Source organism: Columba livia, chromosome 21 (assembly GCF_036013475.1).
Source record: "Columba livia isolate bColLiv1 breed racing homer chromosome 21, bColLiv1.pat.W.v2, whole genome shotgun sequence".
Classification (NCBI taxonomy): Eukaryota; Metazoa; Chordata; class Aves; order Columbiformes; family Columbidae; genus Columba; species Columba livia.
In genome coordinates this window covers 1,600,729-1,619,934 of record NC_088622.1, presented here as the reverse complement: position 1 = coordinate 1,619,934, position 19,206 = coordinate 1,600,729, and the positions used below count along the sequence as shown (strand labels likewise).

General features: G+C 42.5%; 1 protein-coding gene across 4 annotated transcripts in view; it reads right to left on the bottom strand.

Moving 5' to 3' along the window:
• Nucleotides 1-19,166, bottom strand: part of CFAP74 (cilia and flagella associated protein 74) — a 36,000-nt gene extending 16,834 nt beyond the window's left edge. The window contains exons 1-21 of one of the 4 annotated variants that reach the window (XM_065037364.1): nucleotides 18,763-19,166; nucleotides 13,698-13,848; nucleotides 13,386-13,482; nucleotides 12,894-13,040; nucleotides 12,073-12,171; nucleotides 10,756-10,860; nucleotides 10,130-10,303; nucleotides 9,593-9,703; nucleotides 8,775-8,877; nucleotides 7,884-8,041; nucleotides 7,378-7,588; nucleotides 6,528-6,710; nucleotides 6,085-6,222; nucleotides 5,573-5,691; nucleotides 4,951-5,017; nucleotides 4,420-4,509; nucleotides 3,884-4,057; nucleotides 2,637-2,811; nucleotides 1,954-2,066; nucleotides 1,425-1,547; nucleotides 735-856 (exon numbers count right to left, since the gene is read on the bottom strand). In XM_065037364.1, coding sequence (XP_064893436.1) covers nucleotides 735-856; nucleotides 1,425-1,547; nucleotides 1,954-2,066; nucleotides 2,637-2,811; nucleotides 3,884-4,057; nucleotides 4,420-4,509; nucleotides 4,951-5,017; nucleotides 5,573-5,691; nucleotides 6,085-6,222; nucleotides 6,528-6,710; nucleotides 7,378-7,588; nucleotides 7,884-8,041; nucleotides 8,775-8,877; nucleotides 9,593-9,703; nucleotides 10,130-10,303; nucleotides 10,756-10,860; nucleotides 12,073-12,171; nucleotides 12,894-13,040; nucleotides 13,386-13,482; nucleotides 13,698-13,821 — 2,633 coding nt within the window. In that variant the 5' untranslated portion in view covers nucleotides 13,822-13,848; nucleotides 18,763-19,166. Of the gene's footprint in view, nucleotides 1-734; nucleotides 857-1,424; nucleotides 1,548-1,953; nucleotides 2,067-2,636; nucleotides 2,812-3,883; nucleotides 4,058-4,419; nucleotides 4,510-4,950; nucleotides 5,018-5,572; nucleotides 5,692-6,084; nucleotides 6,223-6,527; nucleotides 6,711-7,377; nucleotides 7,589-7,883; nucleotides 8,042-8,774; nucleotides 8,878-9,592; nucleotides 9,704-10,129; nucleotides 10,304-10,755; nucleotides 10,861-12,072; nucleotides 12,172-12,893; nucleotides 13,041-13,385; nucleotides 13,483-13,697; nucleotides 13,849-14,475; nucleotides 14,675-18,762 lie in introns of those variants that run through there. The other 3 variants (XM_065037362.1, XM_021281770.2, XM_065037365.1) reach the window with 3 other exon arrangements.
• Nucleotides 19,167-19,206: the final 40 nt, after the last annotated feature.

The following is a 19,206-nucleotide window of genomic DNA, read 5'->3' as shown; positions in this document are numbered from 1 at the left end:
TTCAGTAGTGACTGCATTAGGTAGAGGAATGACACCCAGCACCTGAAGACAATTACGAGTTCATGTAACCACTCTCTAATTGCATGAAGTCTCAGGGACCCAATGAGCTGAAATATTATCTTTATGTTACAGTGCAAGCAGAACTGGTCTTCAGACATTACTGACTTGACTACAGAAACACCCAGACATTGTTTCTCCTGTAAACTGCTGTTTGGTGACTATCTGTGTACTTACAAGGCATCTCTCCCAGGGCAGTGCTTAAGGCTTTACAGGTCAGGAAAAGTTGTACCCTTCCCATTTTATGGCAAATGCAAAAGAACTGACATGACTCATCCAGCATCATATCCCAAGTCTGGACAGACTGGTGATTGACATTCTCTATAAAGAACAGTTGGCATGAGGCTGGTGTCTACATCATGGACTTCAATCAAAGATACAATAGCTGAGAATCTTGCTGGAGCAGAAAGGCGAGAATTAACCAGACACTTCAGAGTTACGGCTGCTGTGGGGAATCTGGGATAGCAGGACACCCGAGTCCAGCTTCCACAGCAGTGTGGAACTCGGAGGGCTTGTAACCAGGATGTTCTCCTGAGATGCCAAGGAAGAAACCAACCTGTTCTCCAGCTTCCTGTGATGAGGTGGGTCTGGCACAACAGAACCTCCGGACACCACCCAGTGACTTAAGATCTCATTCTCCGCTGCAGAAGGCGGCTGCTGAAGAAAGGGGAGCTCACCTGCTGTGAACGACAATGCAGTCCTGATAAAGTCGGTCATACATACAGATCTTCAAATCAACGTTGGGATCGGGCACCCAAACGGGCACATCAACAGAAACTCCGATGGCGCTGAAGCACAGCTGTTAATACATGCATCAAGACTCTAATTATTTTTGTTAGTCTCAAATTCTTACTGATCCACACAGCAAGAATGTCTGCTATCAACCACAGCTGTGTAAAGTATTTTAATGTTCATATTGTGACAGGTTCTTTAATCAGGCAAAGCTATAAAAATCATTTGTAAAATTAAACCCAGATGTTATAGGAACGATGTCGAGAATCGAGAAGAACACTTTCATGTTTGTTTCCAGGACATTAGATTTTTTCCAGCACAACATCTGATAAAATGGAACTATCAGAATTGTTTACATAGAAATTTAAGAGAAACAACAGGTTTAATAACCCCGCTGCATCAGAAAGAAGGGCCATGATTTACAGTTACCTCCCATCAAACCACAGAATACATAATTACATGGTACTTTATCATTATTTCTTATAATGTTCATAAACAGATCTTCCTCTGTCACCTTCTCCTGTCTCTCATAGAGGATTCTGAGTGATTTTAACTCTTGGGAAAAGCAGAAGCAGGAGGATTTTAAACTCTTTCTCTACAGTGTTTTGAAGCAAGTCTTACACCAAGCCACTCACTGGTTTGCAGTCCGAGTTGTCAAACACGATCACAAACTCTGCTCGCACCGCCCCAGGGACGGCTGGGACAAACACGACCTCCAGTTTGACTGAGCTGAGGGGTCTAATTTCACCTTCAGCAACCTAAACAAAAAAGTAACGTGTTCTTAATGAAAATCTGACTGCATTCCTGCCTTTTGTGTGCATAGGTAGAAACTATTAACACTGGTAGCAACTAGGATCTGGACTCTCATACCCAGATTTTCTAATATGGCTCAGGTTTGAGACGCCCCAGACGTTTTTCCTGTCCCACCTTTGTGTTGTCACTAAACTCTGTATAACCACAGAACACCACAGCAGAAAAAAAATTGATCAAAAAAAAAAAAAGGGAAAATGCGTTCTGTGATTTAATTTTAAGCATTAATTGTGATACAGTGAAACCCAGCGGGCTTGAAATTGGTCACATACTTCAGCATTTCCGTCCAAAGCAATTTGTTTAATGTAGGCTTAGCTAGTGAAAATCTTGTCTGTATCCCAGGATATACGTTACCTTTCCAAGCATAATTTCGACTGATGTTTCTTCAGGAGAAAATTCCGCTAAATTTTGGGCATTCTCTGTGTCTAGAGCTGACATGGAATTTAGTACATTTTGATCAGGTTGTTCTGGAGAGAAAAAGAAAACTTCTGTTTTCCTGCAATGGGAATGATCAATATCCAGAAGTATTAAAGAATACAGATAAGAAATACAGTCTTTCTTTTACAAGACTGGATTTTATTAAGCACATAGTAAACATTAGAAATGAGATGGAAAATGTCTGAGGAGGTTCATCTCTGCTTCCTTGTTCCTACATTTACAGACTATAAAAATAAACCTGTCATGTGGATTTCTATTCTGAGAAGTGGGTATTCAGTTGCTGAGACAAGAACGATACCAATTTTGCAGTTTCTGTAAGCTAGTTGGTTTCTATATTCTTCTGAGACTGAATTGTTGATGGCTAATGAGAAGTGAGATTCTCTGCTGCTTTTGATGTAATGGTGTCAGTACAATATTTTTAGGCACTTTTTGTGAGGCAGCACACAAAGAAATATAACATTACTACTAGAATGATGAACTACTTTATTTACTGAGTAACTTCACAGACTGAATTCCATGGGTCTTTAGAGGGAACCCTACAGACAGATAACGTGTAACCTGGGATGCTGCGCTGGCAGTTTCTCAAGCTGTCGCCCCACCTGTGTCCGTCCCGCTGGGGCCCGTTTCGGGTCCCCCCGGCTCCCCCCGGCCGGCACAGCCGGTCGCTGCTTCACTGCGCTCAGGACACATCTGCTCCTCCTCCTCCAGCCCAGGTGCCGCCGGCCTGGTACTGACTTTCTTCTCGGGGACACAGGCACTGAAACTTGGAGTAACCTAGTAGAAAACACAGAAAAAGCATTTTCTCCTGTGGCTGTTCATCCAGCTTGCAGCAGCTCTGATTTTATCAAGCAGCTGCAAATCGGATCTTTGTGAAATGCATTGCACTTTGAACGCTGCACATTCCACTAGACCTTCATCAATGAGCAGATTTAATTTTTGTTGTCTGCACATCAATAATATAATAACACATCAATAATATAATGGGAGCAATACATTATAGTGTTAATTATTTTACAATTAACAGAACACACACTCTTTTCTAGTGGAAACACAGGAAATTCTCTGTCAAAGCTGAGTCTGCTAAAACCAGACTTCTGTTTGTTACTCTCCTACAAAAGATAGAATACAGCAGGAAAACGATGGATACAGACCATGTTACTCCACAGATTCTTTGTTTGAACTGTGCTTTTAATGTAAGGATAGTACGAGAGCTGAAAGCCGAGGCAAACAGCTCCGCAGGTTCTCTGTACACACCATTTAATGCGGCGTTTCAAAAGAGAGGTCAACCCTTTTCTTAGAACTTAAAACTGGGTTAGATTATCAAGTAGAGAATTTTGAAAACCATCTGAGCCAATTGCACTTCAGCAATCAAACAAATTAAAGACTGCGCCGCCAGGACAAAAACGAAGTATCTTCTGTGCTGTGTTTACAAGAACACATAGGCACTTCAAAACAAAGACACGCAGCCTCCAAGTGATGTTCTCTCTGGTCAAGGCCTTGTGAAGTCTGTCTCTTTACGGGTACTACCTAGGCAAGACTTGAGGAAAAAGGAACTTTCATGATGGTATTTATCACCGCAGAGATGTCAAAGCATGAGTTCCTACACAGCGGGTGGGGGGTGGTGGTTTCCCCTCCCCGCTCAAAATAATTGTTTTTAAATTTGTCTTCTGATATTTGGAGGTCTAACAGATTACATAGAGATATGTCAATCCAAACAAACTACTAAAGGTTGGACCAGATGATGTTCCCGAGTCCCTGCCAGCCCGAGCTGTGGCTCTGTGTGACTCCACTGCACCCGGCCCAGCAGAACGGTTCTGGTAATTTAGGGAAACGCGTTTGAACCCACCAGTGTTTCAGGGGAAGACTTTGCTGTTGCTCTGCCTGTGCTACTGTCACCTGCTGACGGCTGAACTCTGAATCTTGTTCCCAAAGCTCCGCTGTTTGTCAGGGTGATGGTCCGTGAAATTGTCTCTCCCACCACATGGTTGCCAAAGTCAATGAGCTCTTTATCTAGTGCCAGCTGTGAGAAGATAAACCATTAATTACTACTGTCCTAGATAGCCAGTAATGTCAATTCAATGAGCATCCACCTTTTCAAGAATAAGACTTTAAATTCTTATTATCTTTTCAAAGACGGTATCAAATAACACATGAACCATGGGCATCCTTCTGCCTTTTTGTAGAAGCCAACTCATTACAGAATCACAGAATGGCAGGGGTTGGAAGGGACCTCAAAAGCTGGAAAAGAGACTCTCCATTTCAAAAGAAAAAAAGGAAAGAAACGTAAATACTTCTTACTAGATATTTTCAATAATGTTTATGGTCTCATATTTTCTATTACTGTTGTTATGCTGACTGTGAACATACTTAAGCGTCACTTACAATGCATCTCTTGGCTGTACATTTCAATGGAACTGAAAAGGAACCTGTCTGTGCCATGAACATGACTTCTCCTTCCAGAGTTTCATTTATCTAAAAAGTAACAACAAAAAAGCCCCAACCAAGTAATTTGCAAAGATTTAGCCTATGTAGTACTCATACTTTGAGTAACATAGTAAAATATATCTCTACAGAGTCTACGTTTCTGCTTTATAACAGTCTTTGGTAACTGCCTGGCTAATTTTAGCTAAGAGCTATTATCAATGGTTTTGGTTAGAGCAAGTTTCAAAACATACTCCAAGAATCAAGAATACTCAGTGACAGGCACTTTTCTAACACCGCCCTTGGAATATGCTTTATTACAAGCTAACAGAGCTCGAAGACGCAAACAGTTGTCCAACAGTACCTCTTCTACAAATGCAGTTTGTTTCCTTGTTAACAGTTAGGAAATTCAATTTCTGATGTTTTTAACTGAACTGGTGGATTATCCAAGGATTCCCATCGCTGTGTAACCGAGCGCTCAGCATCACTTACCATCGGCTTAAACGTCACCAGCACCTCGCAGGACATTCCAGCACACACTTTGCCAGGGGGGTCAAAGCTATGGAGACAGTTAACATAGAACTGCAGATTAAAGTTCTGTGTGAAACATCCAGCTCCTGGTCTGGTAACAATGGCAGATTTTTATTTTTTCCCCACTTGGATTAATTACTTAGAAAAGTCAGGATGAGTGACAGATTAATGAAAAGCTACAGATCCCTGCTGCAATTGTAAAACTACAAAGGCCGATTCTTTATTGAGGTTTTACTCAGATAGTCTGAAAGTGCTTTTAAAAGGCAAGAATTATTGCCTTTGTGCTACAAACAGAGGGGGTGGCTTTCTGGCAAGAAGCTTCCTGCTTGTTCAGAGCTGGCACAGACAGCACAGGTCGGGGACTGGTCCCTCGCGGCCACCTCTTCAGAAACCAGGGACGTGTGGCTCAGGAAGCCTCTTCTCCGCTCTGAGACACAGTCCCTTTCCTCATCACACAGGGCTGGAATACGGTAATTTAGTTGTATTTAGTGAAATCTATTAAATTTGCTACAGGATTTGGTTACATCTCCTGATGTGGTACAAAGGTAAAACAAGCAATGTGTCTACAGGTGATTTTACTCACCAAATACTGATGAAGTCCTTGAGCCATTCACTGATTCCCACTAGTCTGCAGGAATTAACACTGTAGGATGCATTTATCAAAACTATCTTCTTTTTGTAGATTTGACCGACGTCAAAATCCTTGGCACACCAAACATATCAGGTGGGGTGAATGACAGGAAATAGCATTTACACATGTAATGACAAAAGCAACTACTTTCGCCATGGCTGTGCTCACAGTTCTTACTGGCATCACAAGCCTGTGTGCAAAGTGTTGAATAAACCCATAAAGCGGCACTTTGCTCCAAACAAACAGCCTACAGAGCAGCAACTCAGGAGTGGTTTCTTTAACCTGACTGTAACTTTCCCCAGAGACTGGCAGAGAAAAAGCGAGTAGGGGTTCAGCTTTGACTAAAGACAACAAGAATTCTTTTGTTCTCCCCAGTGCAACAGAATTTTGATCAAGGCATTGCTACATACATGTAGTCAATACATACATTGTCTTTATGGATCCTATGCAAAATGGCCACTAACCTTGAAATGAATGCAGCTTGGCTTACTATAGAAAGTACGTTCCTTATACTCATGACCAGACACTATTTGCTTGTGGAAAATTTCTTTTTTCTCTGTTCTTGTAGACAACTTCTTTAGATCCGTTTCTTCTTTGGATATCTAATAAAGAACATGAGTAAAACACACCATGATTGTAAGTAAGTGTGAACAGAGAACTCGTAGCTCAAAGTAGAAAGGTCTGCGAATGGAATCCTTTAGTATCTGGCCGGCCTTTGGCTGTTCTCTCCAGATCAAACTCGCCCTCCCAGCTTCTATGTGAAGAATTTAATTTATTCTCAGCTGTACTTGTATGGATCCTGTCAGAACTTGGTGAAGGCTCAGTTCACAATGAGTCAATTACAAAAGCATTCCATCCAATTTTATTTTTCTTTTCTATTTCCAATAAGAGATATCCCAACATTCACCTTGCGCAAGTCATGTTCCTGACTCCAAAGTCCTGGGAACTCTGGTTCTGCAAGGGTCTTGTCCTTCTCCTTCTCATCTTCACCTCTTTCCCAGAGCGCATCACAGGGTGTTTTAGGAACCTCTTCTACAGAAGGACTTCTCTCACCAGCTGAGGAACAAGCTGATGGAGAGCGCCACGACTTCTGGGAAAGAACATGAGTTTTAAAGATATAGGTAAAAATCACTAGGAGACAGTTACTTCAACAGTTAACTGTTTCAGAGGAGATATTTTAATACAAAAATGACAGCTCTATAAAGCCAAAGACAACTTAGGGAGATACCTTCTTAAGACACCAAACACAGACAAAATCTTATAATAAAAGCATCTATATGGCATTAACTGTGCACTATAGGAGGCTAGAAACTACTCCTCAGGCATAGGAACACTGACTGCAGTTTTTGAATGTTTTGTGCATCCTTTCTAATCCAGTGGAAACACTTCTCTTGTGCTGACAAACCGATCTGAATCCTCACTCAGGGATGAAGGTAATTGAAGAGGAAGGGAGGGTACTTTGTGTGGGGTTTAGATGCCTGTTGTGATTTGTGTGTTTGAAAATTCACCTCCTCTGACAAATTCCCTTAAAAAAAACCATCCCACACCCAACGGGACGATGTCTTTGTTCACACAAGCATCAACAATCAAGAAAAGAGAGACTCTCAGTCATTAAGAGATCTAATGGAGAAATCACACGTGTTCTGTACCGTCTGGTGATCGTGGCAACCTGCGTGGTTCCCAGGCAGCAGAACTGCCCGCCCTGCAGCTTGGACACCCCACAACTCCACAGACTCTGGATTCTGAGGCCTCTTTACCTGCGGGGTTGCTCCGGCTGGATGGCTGCAGGTCTGCTCAATGTATTGCCATGCTCTCCTTCTCCACACTCCAGGATCCTCAAGCTTACGAGCACTCTTAATTGCCTTAGTACGGGACTGACTTTTTTTCTGCTTGTGAATAGAAGCTTTTTCTTGCAAAATTCGAGATACAATCTCCATTTTTCTGGATTTTTGCCGTTCTCTACAAGCTCTGTAATCCAATGGCATAAGAAATATGAAACCAATGGTGGTTTACTAACAATGTTAACTGCGGTCCAGGTTTTTTTGAGCCTTTAAGCTAAATAGCAAGTCTTCAAATAACATTTAAACTAGAAGTTCAAGTCGCTTCAAACCGACTGCAAATACCATACAGAGTAATGAATGAGTTCACTCCCTTGGGAGAGCACCACAGATGTTACGTTTTCCAAATCTGATTAGGACTCTAACATATTCCTGCACGAGCACCAGCAAGCAGCTGAGAGTTTGACATAGATATGAATACTTACTGTTGCTGTTTTTCATGCTGTAGCAATTGTTTATGGAGAAGGATTTCCTTGGCAACATTGCCGCCTCCTGCCAGGACAGCTTCCCCCATCCTCACCTCCTGCTCCCTGGCCGCCAGGGCCTTCGCTCTCTTCCACGCCTGGAGGGTTCGGAGTTTCTCCTATGAAGCCATACAAACCACGGTTACATATTTGATTCCCATATTAAAGAAAATAAAGCAAAGAATTTGGTCCTCTTATCCAAGTATAAATTGGCAGTAGATTTCTCTGAAGTAGAATCGACTGGTTTCAATACCCACAGCAGTCCCGTTGCGCTGAGATGCAGAAAGCTCTGCCTGGGGCGGGGTGACGCTTTACCCTCTTAGCCTGCCCGTGAAATGCTGCTCAATAACACAATGGGAAAAGACACAGTTCTAATCAAACCAATACTAAAATAAGATGATTCCTTCAGATTCTACAGAACATAAGTAGAAGAGCAAAGTAACATACCTCAGAAATTCTTAATTTACAGTATTTAAATCCTTAGGTAACTGGTTTTCTTCCATATGAAGTATTTCTGCACTAAGATCCAAATAACTGGAAATACTTCTGAACAACTTCTGGGATAACTTGTTTGTAGTATGTGTTATTTTTCAAGAGAGTTACCAGCAGTTACCCTACCACAACAACTAGGTTGCTGACAGAACAAACTCCCTAAGCAGACGTGTCAAAATTTGCCCATAGGAATCTACCACCATTACTCCTAGATAAACTCTCCCCAGCTTCCAAAGAGATTTGGTCAGTGATCTGACAGCATCACACAACAACTCCGCAATGAAAACTGATTTACTTTCCTTAAAACCCAGCAGCCTAAGCGACCCGCTTGTCGCTCCCCACAGGAGCCCAGCACAGTACCCTGCTGGAAGCGATGCTGGTTTTCAGGGACAGCACAGCTTGTATCCTCCTCTCCATATGCTCCCGAGCTCTCTCTTCTTCTTTTGCATTTTCTTCATGAATTCTGTAAGCAAAGTAAAACGTTTCAGGCTCATATCCTGGAAAGCTTTTAGTATTAGAGTGTTTAACCTCACAAGTAGTAATTGTCAATGTCACCATTTTCCTGCGAGCCTCTGTGTTTACTATGATGCTGGGTGTGGGGAAAGCGGAACAGTTGGAAGGCTCTTCTATATACGGCACTGCTCAAGTTAAAGTGCCAACAGGCTTTCAACTAGTTTGCTCAACAATTTTTTAATTTTGAATATGCAGAACGTGTTCCACATGATGGCATATGTCTACTTGCTAAAATAAAGCAAGAATTCAGGTGCTGCTCATATAATCAATATCTAAACAATTACGCAGTGATGTTCATACGAGCCAACCAACCACTTGTACCCACGCTACAGATAAGCCCTAGAATCTCTAAAAGCTAGAAATATGTGGGCACGAATCAAGGCCAGGAGTATTCCAGCTAATATGATGATCAAGTCTAAAAAAAAATCAGTAAGAGCCCCTTCAGCTACAGGGAATGAGAACCGCACTCAGACAGTAAATGGATTTTCTTCAGTCCAAGTCCTTTTGCGCCATGTGAAAAGTGAATAGTTCACAGCACTGGTGCTGTGGCAGAAGATTTCCAAGGGTAACAGAAGATACACCTGGCACAAAAACGACTGGTTTTCAAAGATTAGAGTATTTTACACCAGAGAACATACAACAAGAGAAAAGGAGTGAGCAGTAACCTTGCCATGCTTTTCCTCAGGAAACACACTGCTTTCTCGTGGTTCCTTTTGGCATCTTCAAGCATTTTTTTCTGCCTTTCTTCATGTTCTTTCTGGGCTTCCTCTTCTTTTCTACAAAACACAGGCAAACCAACAACAGCAGCGGAACTTAGGAAACCTGGATTCCAACACAGTGACATCGAAGGGTGCAGCCGAGAAGTTGATTAATATGTGCGGAATGGGGGATATTAGTCTTTCCCCCTCACACGTGCAGTTAGTCGATCTAAGAAACTTCATTTCCTTAGACAAAAAGCACTCACAGTTTTTGTCTTTAGCAAGTTTATTTTCATATATTAGAAATCTTTACCCATATAACTGCAAGACTGTGGGCGATTCTTATTTTAATTCTATTTCCTCACAAAATATTCCTGAAGCAATGCCCAGCTAAGAAACACAATAGCACCATATTTAAAACATCTAATCTTCTCAACACCTGAAATAGCGAGTTGGCTAAAAATAACACGCAGAAAGGAAGCAGTCTGACTTATAGGCGCTTACTTCTCTCTAGACCGCTGATTTTCTTCTGCTTGCAGTGCTACTATTTTTTCCTTCTGAATCCGCGCTTTGGCTCGTTCTTGGTATTGCGTCTCCAGCTCCTCCTCATCTGTTTCAAGTTGTTGACGGAGGGTTTCGTATTTTCCCTGCTCAGTTTCTATCTTCCACATCTCAAGCCTTTAAAAGAAAGCATGAGCTGTTTTCACTGAAATATTGACATCCTTCCACTTATTTCAGGCTGTCGAGTAGGTACGGCTCTACGGTGGAAATGAAAATCTCTTGCTAATAACACAGTAAACAAGTCAAACATTTTAAAGCTCTTCTACAACACTGCAGCAGAACGTTCTGGTTAATCACATCTATAGCTCGTGTTCCTCCTTTGATGTGGTGGTATTCATAGTTGTACCTCCAATGCCAAAATACCAACACACTTGCCTGTTGCCAGCAATCAGTTTCCAGAACAACGACTGTTTGGGATCCTCTGCCTTGCACTCAACTTCGCGTGACCTCAAATCGGGTACTTCGGTGTCTACAAGCAACTTCTGTAGTGATTAACTTTTGAATCGGTGACACGGCACTCGAGGATGATAATAAAGATTGGCTCCCATCACACCAGTTCCCTCACTTACATGTCTTGTTTTAGTGTCAGAGCAATTTCCAGCTCAGAATCCTTCTCCTTCTCCAGTTCGGCACACACCCGTCTGCGCGCTGCCTGAAGGCGGGACGAGGCTGCGCTGGTAATGCCGAAAACAAACCATTAGAAAGAAATTGGAACTAACAAAGGTTAAAAAAAATGCATCCTCCTTCCACCTTCTCAAGTCTTACTCCACTATTCTCTCACTAAATATAATAGATGGTGATAAGTGCTGGTTTTCTGCATATCTAGACCTCACAATTCCACCCGTCATAAGCAGAAGAACTTGCACAAAGCTTTTCTGTCTTTGCTGGGTGTCGTTACTGTCTCTGAGACCCTGAGCCCCGTACTGGCACCCGTCACAGGAGCCTCATTAGCACCAGCTCATCGTTTTTGTTGAAGCAGCGATTCCATTTTGGCAGTTAACCCACCTTTACCATTCTACCATCCACTGATATACTAACTTGAAGATTAATACAGGTTATAAAATGCAGCTGCGAAATTTGTTCACAATCCACTGGTTCCTGGTACACAAGCCGCCCACTTCTTTCTATTTAAACCAAATGTGAAGAGCACAGTAAATTGCCTCCCACTTTATAGCAAAAGCATTTCAAAACAGCTCCTGTGTGCAGGGCTACTCCTGAAAGGCATTCGTGCATTTCACAACATAAACCAAAAAGAAATGACATATGTATATATATATATATATGTATATATAAATCATTATTGCAATAGTTACCAGAAACAAAACCCACAGCACATTGGTGTAGCTTCATCACACTGAAGAGAAGTGATTGAGACCCTGATAAACATAATCGGCACTAACGGGCTAGGCTGATTTAATAACATGTTGTTATATTTTAAAATATAGGCCTCTTTTCTGTCCATTCCTAAGTTTCCACCTCTTTCTGCATTTATTTATCTAACAGAACATTACCTCTAGACCAGAAGGCACGGAAGCCAATGCACCGTTATTCTGTATTTCAAAAGGAGGAATTATTGCTGCAAATACATGAACTGGAAAGTGATGGCAACATCAGTGTTGACCAGCACAGCAGTGCCCGCGCTGCTCTGCTGACAGGGAACAGCCTCCCAGGCTAGTGCAGCGGCATCTGAACTCAAGAACGGGCCTGGGTTTCATCACTGATCTATTAACACATTGAATACTTAAAAATCTTAAAAATGTGCTTAAAAACCTATCAACTCCTCAACAACATGGAGAGACAAAAACATGAAAGGTTCTTTCACTAATTGCACCGATAAACAGAGCGGACGCCAGTAACCTTTGGTGTCCAGAGCACTCTGCACCTACACGTTGCCAGCCGCCTCCTCTTTCTCTATTTCAATGTCCATGTACTGCAGCTGCTTCGCCAGCATCTCAGTCTGCAGCCGACAGGTACTCAGGTTGTCTCTGTGAGAAATGAACAAGTTATTTATATTTTGAAAGTTTTGTGCTCTTTCCCATGAAACTCTTCCTTTTGGGGGCAGAATTCACAGCTAGGATTCCTTCAACCCTCCCAACTACCCACCACCATCCCACTTTTTCTTGTAAGATATTATTCTAACGTTCTTCAGAAGCCCTTGCTAATGCCAAGCATTTTCTCCAAAAAAAATCAGAAAAATTACTTCATCCAAAGTCCAGATACTATAAAAAATGCCAACAGCGTAAGGAGCATCCTTTTCCATTAGCCTTCTCCAGATTCATTTGATGCTAAGGAATGTCTTTGTGACCCTGACACAGCAAAACACTCATAGCAGGTCCTTCTCTTAAAATAGGTGAGTAACTGCACCAATTCTACTGTACCATTTCCATCACAGTTCAGAAAATGTCTACAAGGAATTTTCCACTTGATGTTTCCACCTGACTGTTGACCCTCTTATCCTTGATATGCCTTGAGATGGCACCAAGGAGAAGTCGTTCCATCACTTTCCCAGGGATGGAGGTGAGGCTGACGGGTCTAGAGTTGCCTGGGTCCTCCTTCTTGCCCTTTTTGAAGACTGGAGTGACATTTGCTTTCCTCCAGTCCTCAGGCACCTCTCCCGTTTCCCAAGACTTGGCAAAGATGAAAAAACCTCTATAAACTCCAATATTTATAACAGATATCCCAGTATTATGCTCCCTTAAACACAAACCTGGTTTTTTGGACCACAAGTTGCTTTTCTTTGGCTATGTCGTTGAGTTCTTTAAGGTTCTTCTGCAAGACTGATGAGTAAATTCTGTCATTATGCTTCATAGTCTGCATATTATTAATGTTGTCCAAACAGTGTTCCAATCTTTCCCTTCAAATTGAAACATACAATTTATAATGAGTTTGAAATTTTAAAGGGAACATTGTAATCTAGTTTAAAACATACTAAATACAGCTGACCAGTTTGCGGGGTGAGCTGATCTCTTATAGTTTGGGTCTGCTCAACTGTATAGCAAGAAGAGGACTGAGGGTTTGGTTGTTTGGGGTTTTTCTAATCATTTTGGTGTATTTTGAGTTTCTCTGTTGATGATGGTAACACTGCCAGCGTTTACAGGCAGTAGGCATATGTGCTGTGCAACTTCCCACATGCATATATTAATAAACATTATTTGAGCTTTTCATCATGTTAGAACTGGCAATGAAACAAGTTATTTACATGCTGAAATAAGATTTGTCTTGAATTCCTCCAGAAGCATCCTTATTTCCCTTCCTGCCACCACCAGCCAACTCTTCTTCAAGCTTGTATTCAAGATCTGAAAACAACAGTTTAATAGAGACTTTGAACTTCACAATGCAAAGCTCTCGTATTCTTGCTGTCAAGTCAAACCACGGAGAATCAGCGATGACATTCTACAGCATTACCACAGCATATATAGCTCTTTTAAACTACACTGTTCCTATCAACTAAAGCAGAAGACACATCAGCATTAGTTCTTTGTGAGTTATCAAAACAATTCATCATTTTCACCTTCCCAGGGTTCTTCCACATCAGAGAACCAGCCACCTTGGTCTTCTTTTTCTTCTTCTTCCAGAAATGGCACAAGAGATCTTTGCTCTTCTTCCTCACTGTAACTGATCCCATTATCCTCCATAGTGACAACTCTCTCAGAACCACCCAGCTAAGAAAGAGAACAGCACACACTTTATCTGTATCATCCCCAAGAGCTTGCAGCAGTGGTGACTATATCTTGTCATTAATTAATAGCATTCTGTAAATAGTTAATGCATATACAATGATTCCATACACCTGAACATTTCATCAAGATCTCATCCATACAGAGACCTGTACATGTGATTACTTTCAATGAAGCTTTGGGTGCATGTCTTTAAATCCTTTTGCAGAACTCAAACCCATGAACTGTAAGAGAGGATCTCTCTTCTCTAGTCAAGGTACAGAGAAACCACACCATGGAATCTGATGTATGGAATAAACCGATACGAAGCACCTACAACCAAGACAATTCTTGCTCTGGGCTGCGGTTGATTCAAGGATGCTGGTGGCACCAAGAAATACCACAGACACAAATCGAGCTGCCAGTGCACCAGTAGCAGCCCAAATACATCCTGCTAAGCAGCTGCATTGTCTGGTAGCGCAACTCAACACCAACACAACAGAGTTTTGGGTAAATTAGGCCAAACCCTACAATACAGCAGAAAGCCCAAAGGCTTTCTACAAGGAAATCACAAGCCAGGCAGCAAAGGCCACATCGCTTCCACACGTTACAGAGCACCACGGGGCACCGAACCTCGCGTCCTCAGAACGCCAGCTCGAGTTCGGACTCACTCCGTGTCCAGGAATACCGGGGGCAAGGGCACCGGGCTGGGCCCCACCGGGGGTCCACGGCAGCCGAGTCCCGCGGAGGAGCAGAGGACAGAGCCGGTACCGACACCCGGGTGGGGCAGCGCCGGTCCCGGCGCCGACACCGCGGCTGCGCCCGGCGGCCGTTTGAGCCGCTGCCACGGCAACGGAGCGAACCAAAGCGCGGGAGGGGGACGCCGGGGAGGCGTGTCCCCCCGCCGCGGGTGGTACGTGCCGGGGAGGGCAAAGCCCGCATGGCAATTACCGGAGAGATTCGGTTAACGAGGTTAATTAGGCAGGCGGGAGTACCCGCGGCACCTGTTCAGCCTGTCCTGGGCGTGTAGCTCAGGTGATTTCAGGTACCTGGAATCGGAGACATTTTCAGTGACACTTCAGCTGACTATTTGTTCTACACACGTTGATGAATTTTAAGCAAGTTGGTGGCATCATGATGTAAAAACCTTTTCAGCAAGTTCACGTGGCTTTTGGCAATGCAGAAGTTGTGTAGATGTGAGGTTGGAGAACACACATTTCTGAGTTCCAACCCAGAATGAAACTGCCTTAATGTCTTTTCAGAAATTAGCCTGCACCGTTCTGACAATCGGATTTCACTGTTAGTTACTAATTGGGTGTTATTACAGCAAAAATCATGTGTGCTATTCAGCATGTCCCATTCGGAATGCTCCCTCCAGCTTCAGCAGCAACTGAGGTTCCTCGGAACACTGAAATAATGGTTACAAGTGTGCACAAAATCTCTAAATGAAAAGGTATTCAGTAATTTACATAGTAAAGCTAAATGTCTGTACTCATAAAATGTGTCTCAGCTGGAATTCTCTGTTCTTCAAAGGAACCTTCTGAACCTGCCTGTTTGCCACCATGGGTTCACTTACCACATTTTAGCTCCTAATTGATAATTAACTAGGTTTTCTTTCTGTTCTATTCCATCTATTAATATTATCTTGACATAGTTAAGGAACAGTGCAGTTAGATACTCAGAAATGCAGATTTTTGTCCTCTTATTCCTGGCACTGGGCCTAAGTTACATGCGAGAGAAATTCAGCTATTCTAAGTGATTCAGTTATTAAACTATTGGGACATCATTCTCTGAGCTCAGCTTTAGACCAAAATAAACACTGATCTGTACACAGAGACAAAAGGCATCCTCAGTTTCAGTTAACTGAAAATTTTCCTCAATTTTAAGCAATATTTCTGTAATTTTTTATAGTTGCTATGAGAAGTCGGGTCTGGCTTTTGACGCCATGCATGGAAGTACATGCTGCTGATTCTTGGATTTTTTGCCCCTGTGTACAGTATCTATTACAGTGACCAACCCATTGTCCTACACTTATGCTATAGGTCCTCCTTCTTCAGAAATACATGGACAGTCTTAGCTCTATAGATGGTGGAATCTTGATTTTATGGCATCTATTCATATTACATAAAACAAATCACACACAGACATTTGCAGGATTAAAGCTACAAGATGTAGGCTAAAAATATGCAGTGATTAACTGTATGGCTCTCTCTGCAGATCTGGAATAGATGGAACTGCCGTTAACTCCAAACCCGCCGGTTCTCACACTCCTCTAGTCGGGATGAAAAGGATCCAAGGACACTTTTTTCCCTCAAGAAAAAACTTGTAAGAACACCTGGTAATGTCACTGATTTTTGGTTTCTTGTGATATTTTTATTCAGGGTATTTATTTAGTTCCACTTTACCACTGTTTGGATGATTTTCATAAAAACGACCAAAAAATGGTAACTGTAGTTTATGAGTTTAACCTCTACATTATCTAAAAACCAGCACTGACTGAAGTCAGTGATTCTGTTCCAGCTTTAAGCTCCAGAAGATTTACAAAAAGGCACCGGTTGATGCTGTTCCTCCAGGTTTTGTAGGCACTGACCACCTGTGATATGTCTCTGAGAACCTGGATAACAGGGTGAGCATGTAGAAGTTAAAATCCTGCTGTTTTCTTACTGTAAAGTTAAATTTAGAGGCATTTCAGTGAAGTTACTTCAGTAGCACCTCATGAGTGGTTTGAAACTGAGTAGATCTAGACAGTTCCACTTGCTATATGGTTACAGACGGTGCTTCTACAGGCGCTTGGTATTTCTTTTCCGAACGTTTCCAAGGTGACAGGAGCTCATATATGGAGCTTTCTGGCTGTTAGGCAGGAAGACGTGCCAATAATGGAATCTTAATTTTTGCAGTGTGGTTCATGTCAGATTACATAAACCAACCTCTGTTCTGTGATCCGGATCAAGGTTTGTGAACAACAGCAAAACATTGATCAGCATCTTACCAATGAGTCCTCCTGCCGATGTGCTGGAGGAACCCGGAGCTGCCGGTGGAGCAGCCCAGGGGGGTGGCACATCTGGGCTCAGACCATCGTCTCCAGCCCTGGAACTGGCCCAGCTTAGGGCCAAACTGGGCAATTTCAGCCCAAATCTCTTGCACAGAGAAAAGAAAAAGAGGGCAAAGTGTCTGGCCATGCTGGGCTTCATGGTGATCAGAAACATCTCTGCAGAATGAGGGAGGAACACTTAGAAACAGCTAAAAACTAGATTGCTCATCAAGTACTTCAGGTGCAAGGAAAAGGAATGTTGCGGTTATCCTGATATTCACTCAACGGACACTTTTGCTTCGGGGCCGCAGGACATTCATACAGCACAAGTACAGCACAACCTCTGAAATGAGCTGTTTATTCCCATCATGTGATTGCCACTGATATTCCCAAATCTCATTTATAAAAATAGGCATCTGTGTGTAATTTATACATCTAGAGACATTTGGCGACGTTGCCACAACAGCCTTTCATGAGCTGTTTGTGTGGAATTGTGGGAGAGCGAAACTAATTATCCATGTGGTACATTTTTTGCCTCTAAAAATTCTATGTGACAATATGACATCTCAGCATCGCTGGTCGTGAAACCACCTGCCCTGGCCCAAAACGGATCTATTAAGAGCATCAGGTAACGCAGTGAGAGGAGAGGCCGTCATTTAGGAGAGTGACAAAAGGCTTAAGAAAAATCTGGTATCATGGGCCATCTTTTTAAGAATATTTGACAGCTCCCAGCTAGTAGCTAAAGGAAAGCTTTAGTTATTTTCAAGAGGATTAAATGAGAAAGATTTGATGAGCTTATTTATTCTGTTTTGTTTGGTTGTTTTAATAGCAATTTTAATTGTTTTTTAATCTAGTTCTTGAGCAGTTTTAATCTGACATTGACTGTAAAGAGTTTGGGGTATTCTGCTAGAACTGTAGGAAATTAAAGATATTGTTGATCATTATTATTTTATCCTCCCTCTTCCCTTCAGCTAGTAGGAATTGTGAACTTTGAGTGGGGGTGTACATTTCTGTGCGTATATATATGTAACAGCCTATTCTGCTTAAATATGTGTTTGTACTTGGAATCAACTAAAAGCAAGGTTGAATGACCTGGCGTTTGTCCTTCTGTATAATATAGGGTGTATAATTAAGGCCCATATACATCAAATGTGATTTATTTATCTGAGACAAGTTACACATGTATTTTAGCATTTTGTGGGCATGGATCATAGAACATCTCTTTTCTCAAGTACAGGGGGAGAAGGAGAAGTAAGAGAACCAGCTTAATGAACGTAGAGGAATGTGCAGGGGATTCTCTTCCCCTTTTTCTGTTTTGCGGGATCAGAACCACAGACCAGCAAAGAACTTTTCAATAGGATCAAAGTGAGTAAGTGCTGAAAGTGCAGCTTTGGTGGAAACACGATTCTTGCAGGAATGATCCTTGCAGAGGACTGCCATTGTATTATTGTTTTAACGGTCAAATTTCATTCTGTCCTGTATGTCGTCCTGTAAATTCCATTAAAAATATTTTGTTTTCTCTCCCTCCCAAAAAATAGATTTCATGCAGCATCCAGCCACTTGAGTTTAAATGTAGTCTTTTCCCCCTTGGGACGCATTGCCTGCAGGCACGACCCTTGAAATCTGGAGTGGAAGGAAAAGATCCGAAAGAAAATAACCCCCCATCATTCTTACATGTTTACGCCATGACCTTGCATGTGTGTGTGTGTATGTTTGTGTATGGATCATGTATATCTGTGCACAATCTGTAGATAAACTCTACATTTATCCTCCTGGAGCCCACGAGGCTGTTATTCCCTCGCCCACCACCCCTTATTTACCATTTGAAATATTAGTATTCAATAATAGTACAAAATTAAGCATACAAAAAGATAAATCAGACACTTTACCCCAGGTAAGGTATCTACACATCCATGTTTGCCTTATGATACAATTTCTTTGAAAAGTCTTCTTCACAATGTTTCTTTTGTGGGTTGGTTTTAAAAATTATCTTTCTGGATTGAACGGCACCGAGAAGCAGAGGAGGTGGAGTTGAAGAGCGACTGTAAAGGAGAAACCCGAGTTTGACCTGCAAGTAGAGACGAAAGCGAACTCCGCGGGGCCTCGGGCCGGGCTGCCCGAGCGAGCAGTCTGCAGGGCACCAGAGCTGGAAACGCGCCGGGAACGCTGCTGAGCGCGGCCGCTGGGACCGCGGGACGAGCATCCAAAGGCGGTTCCAGCTCCCCGAAGGAGCGTGAAGCGTTTCGCTTCACGGAAGCCCCTTCGGAATCTGAGAGCGACGAGGCAGAAGTTTGTCAAGCGGTGACTCTGCCCTCTGGGGTTCGCACCGCCGG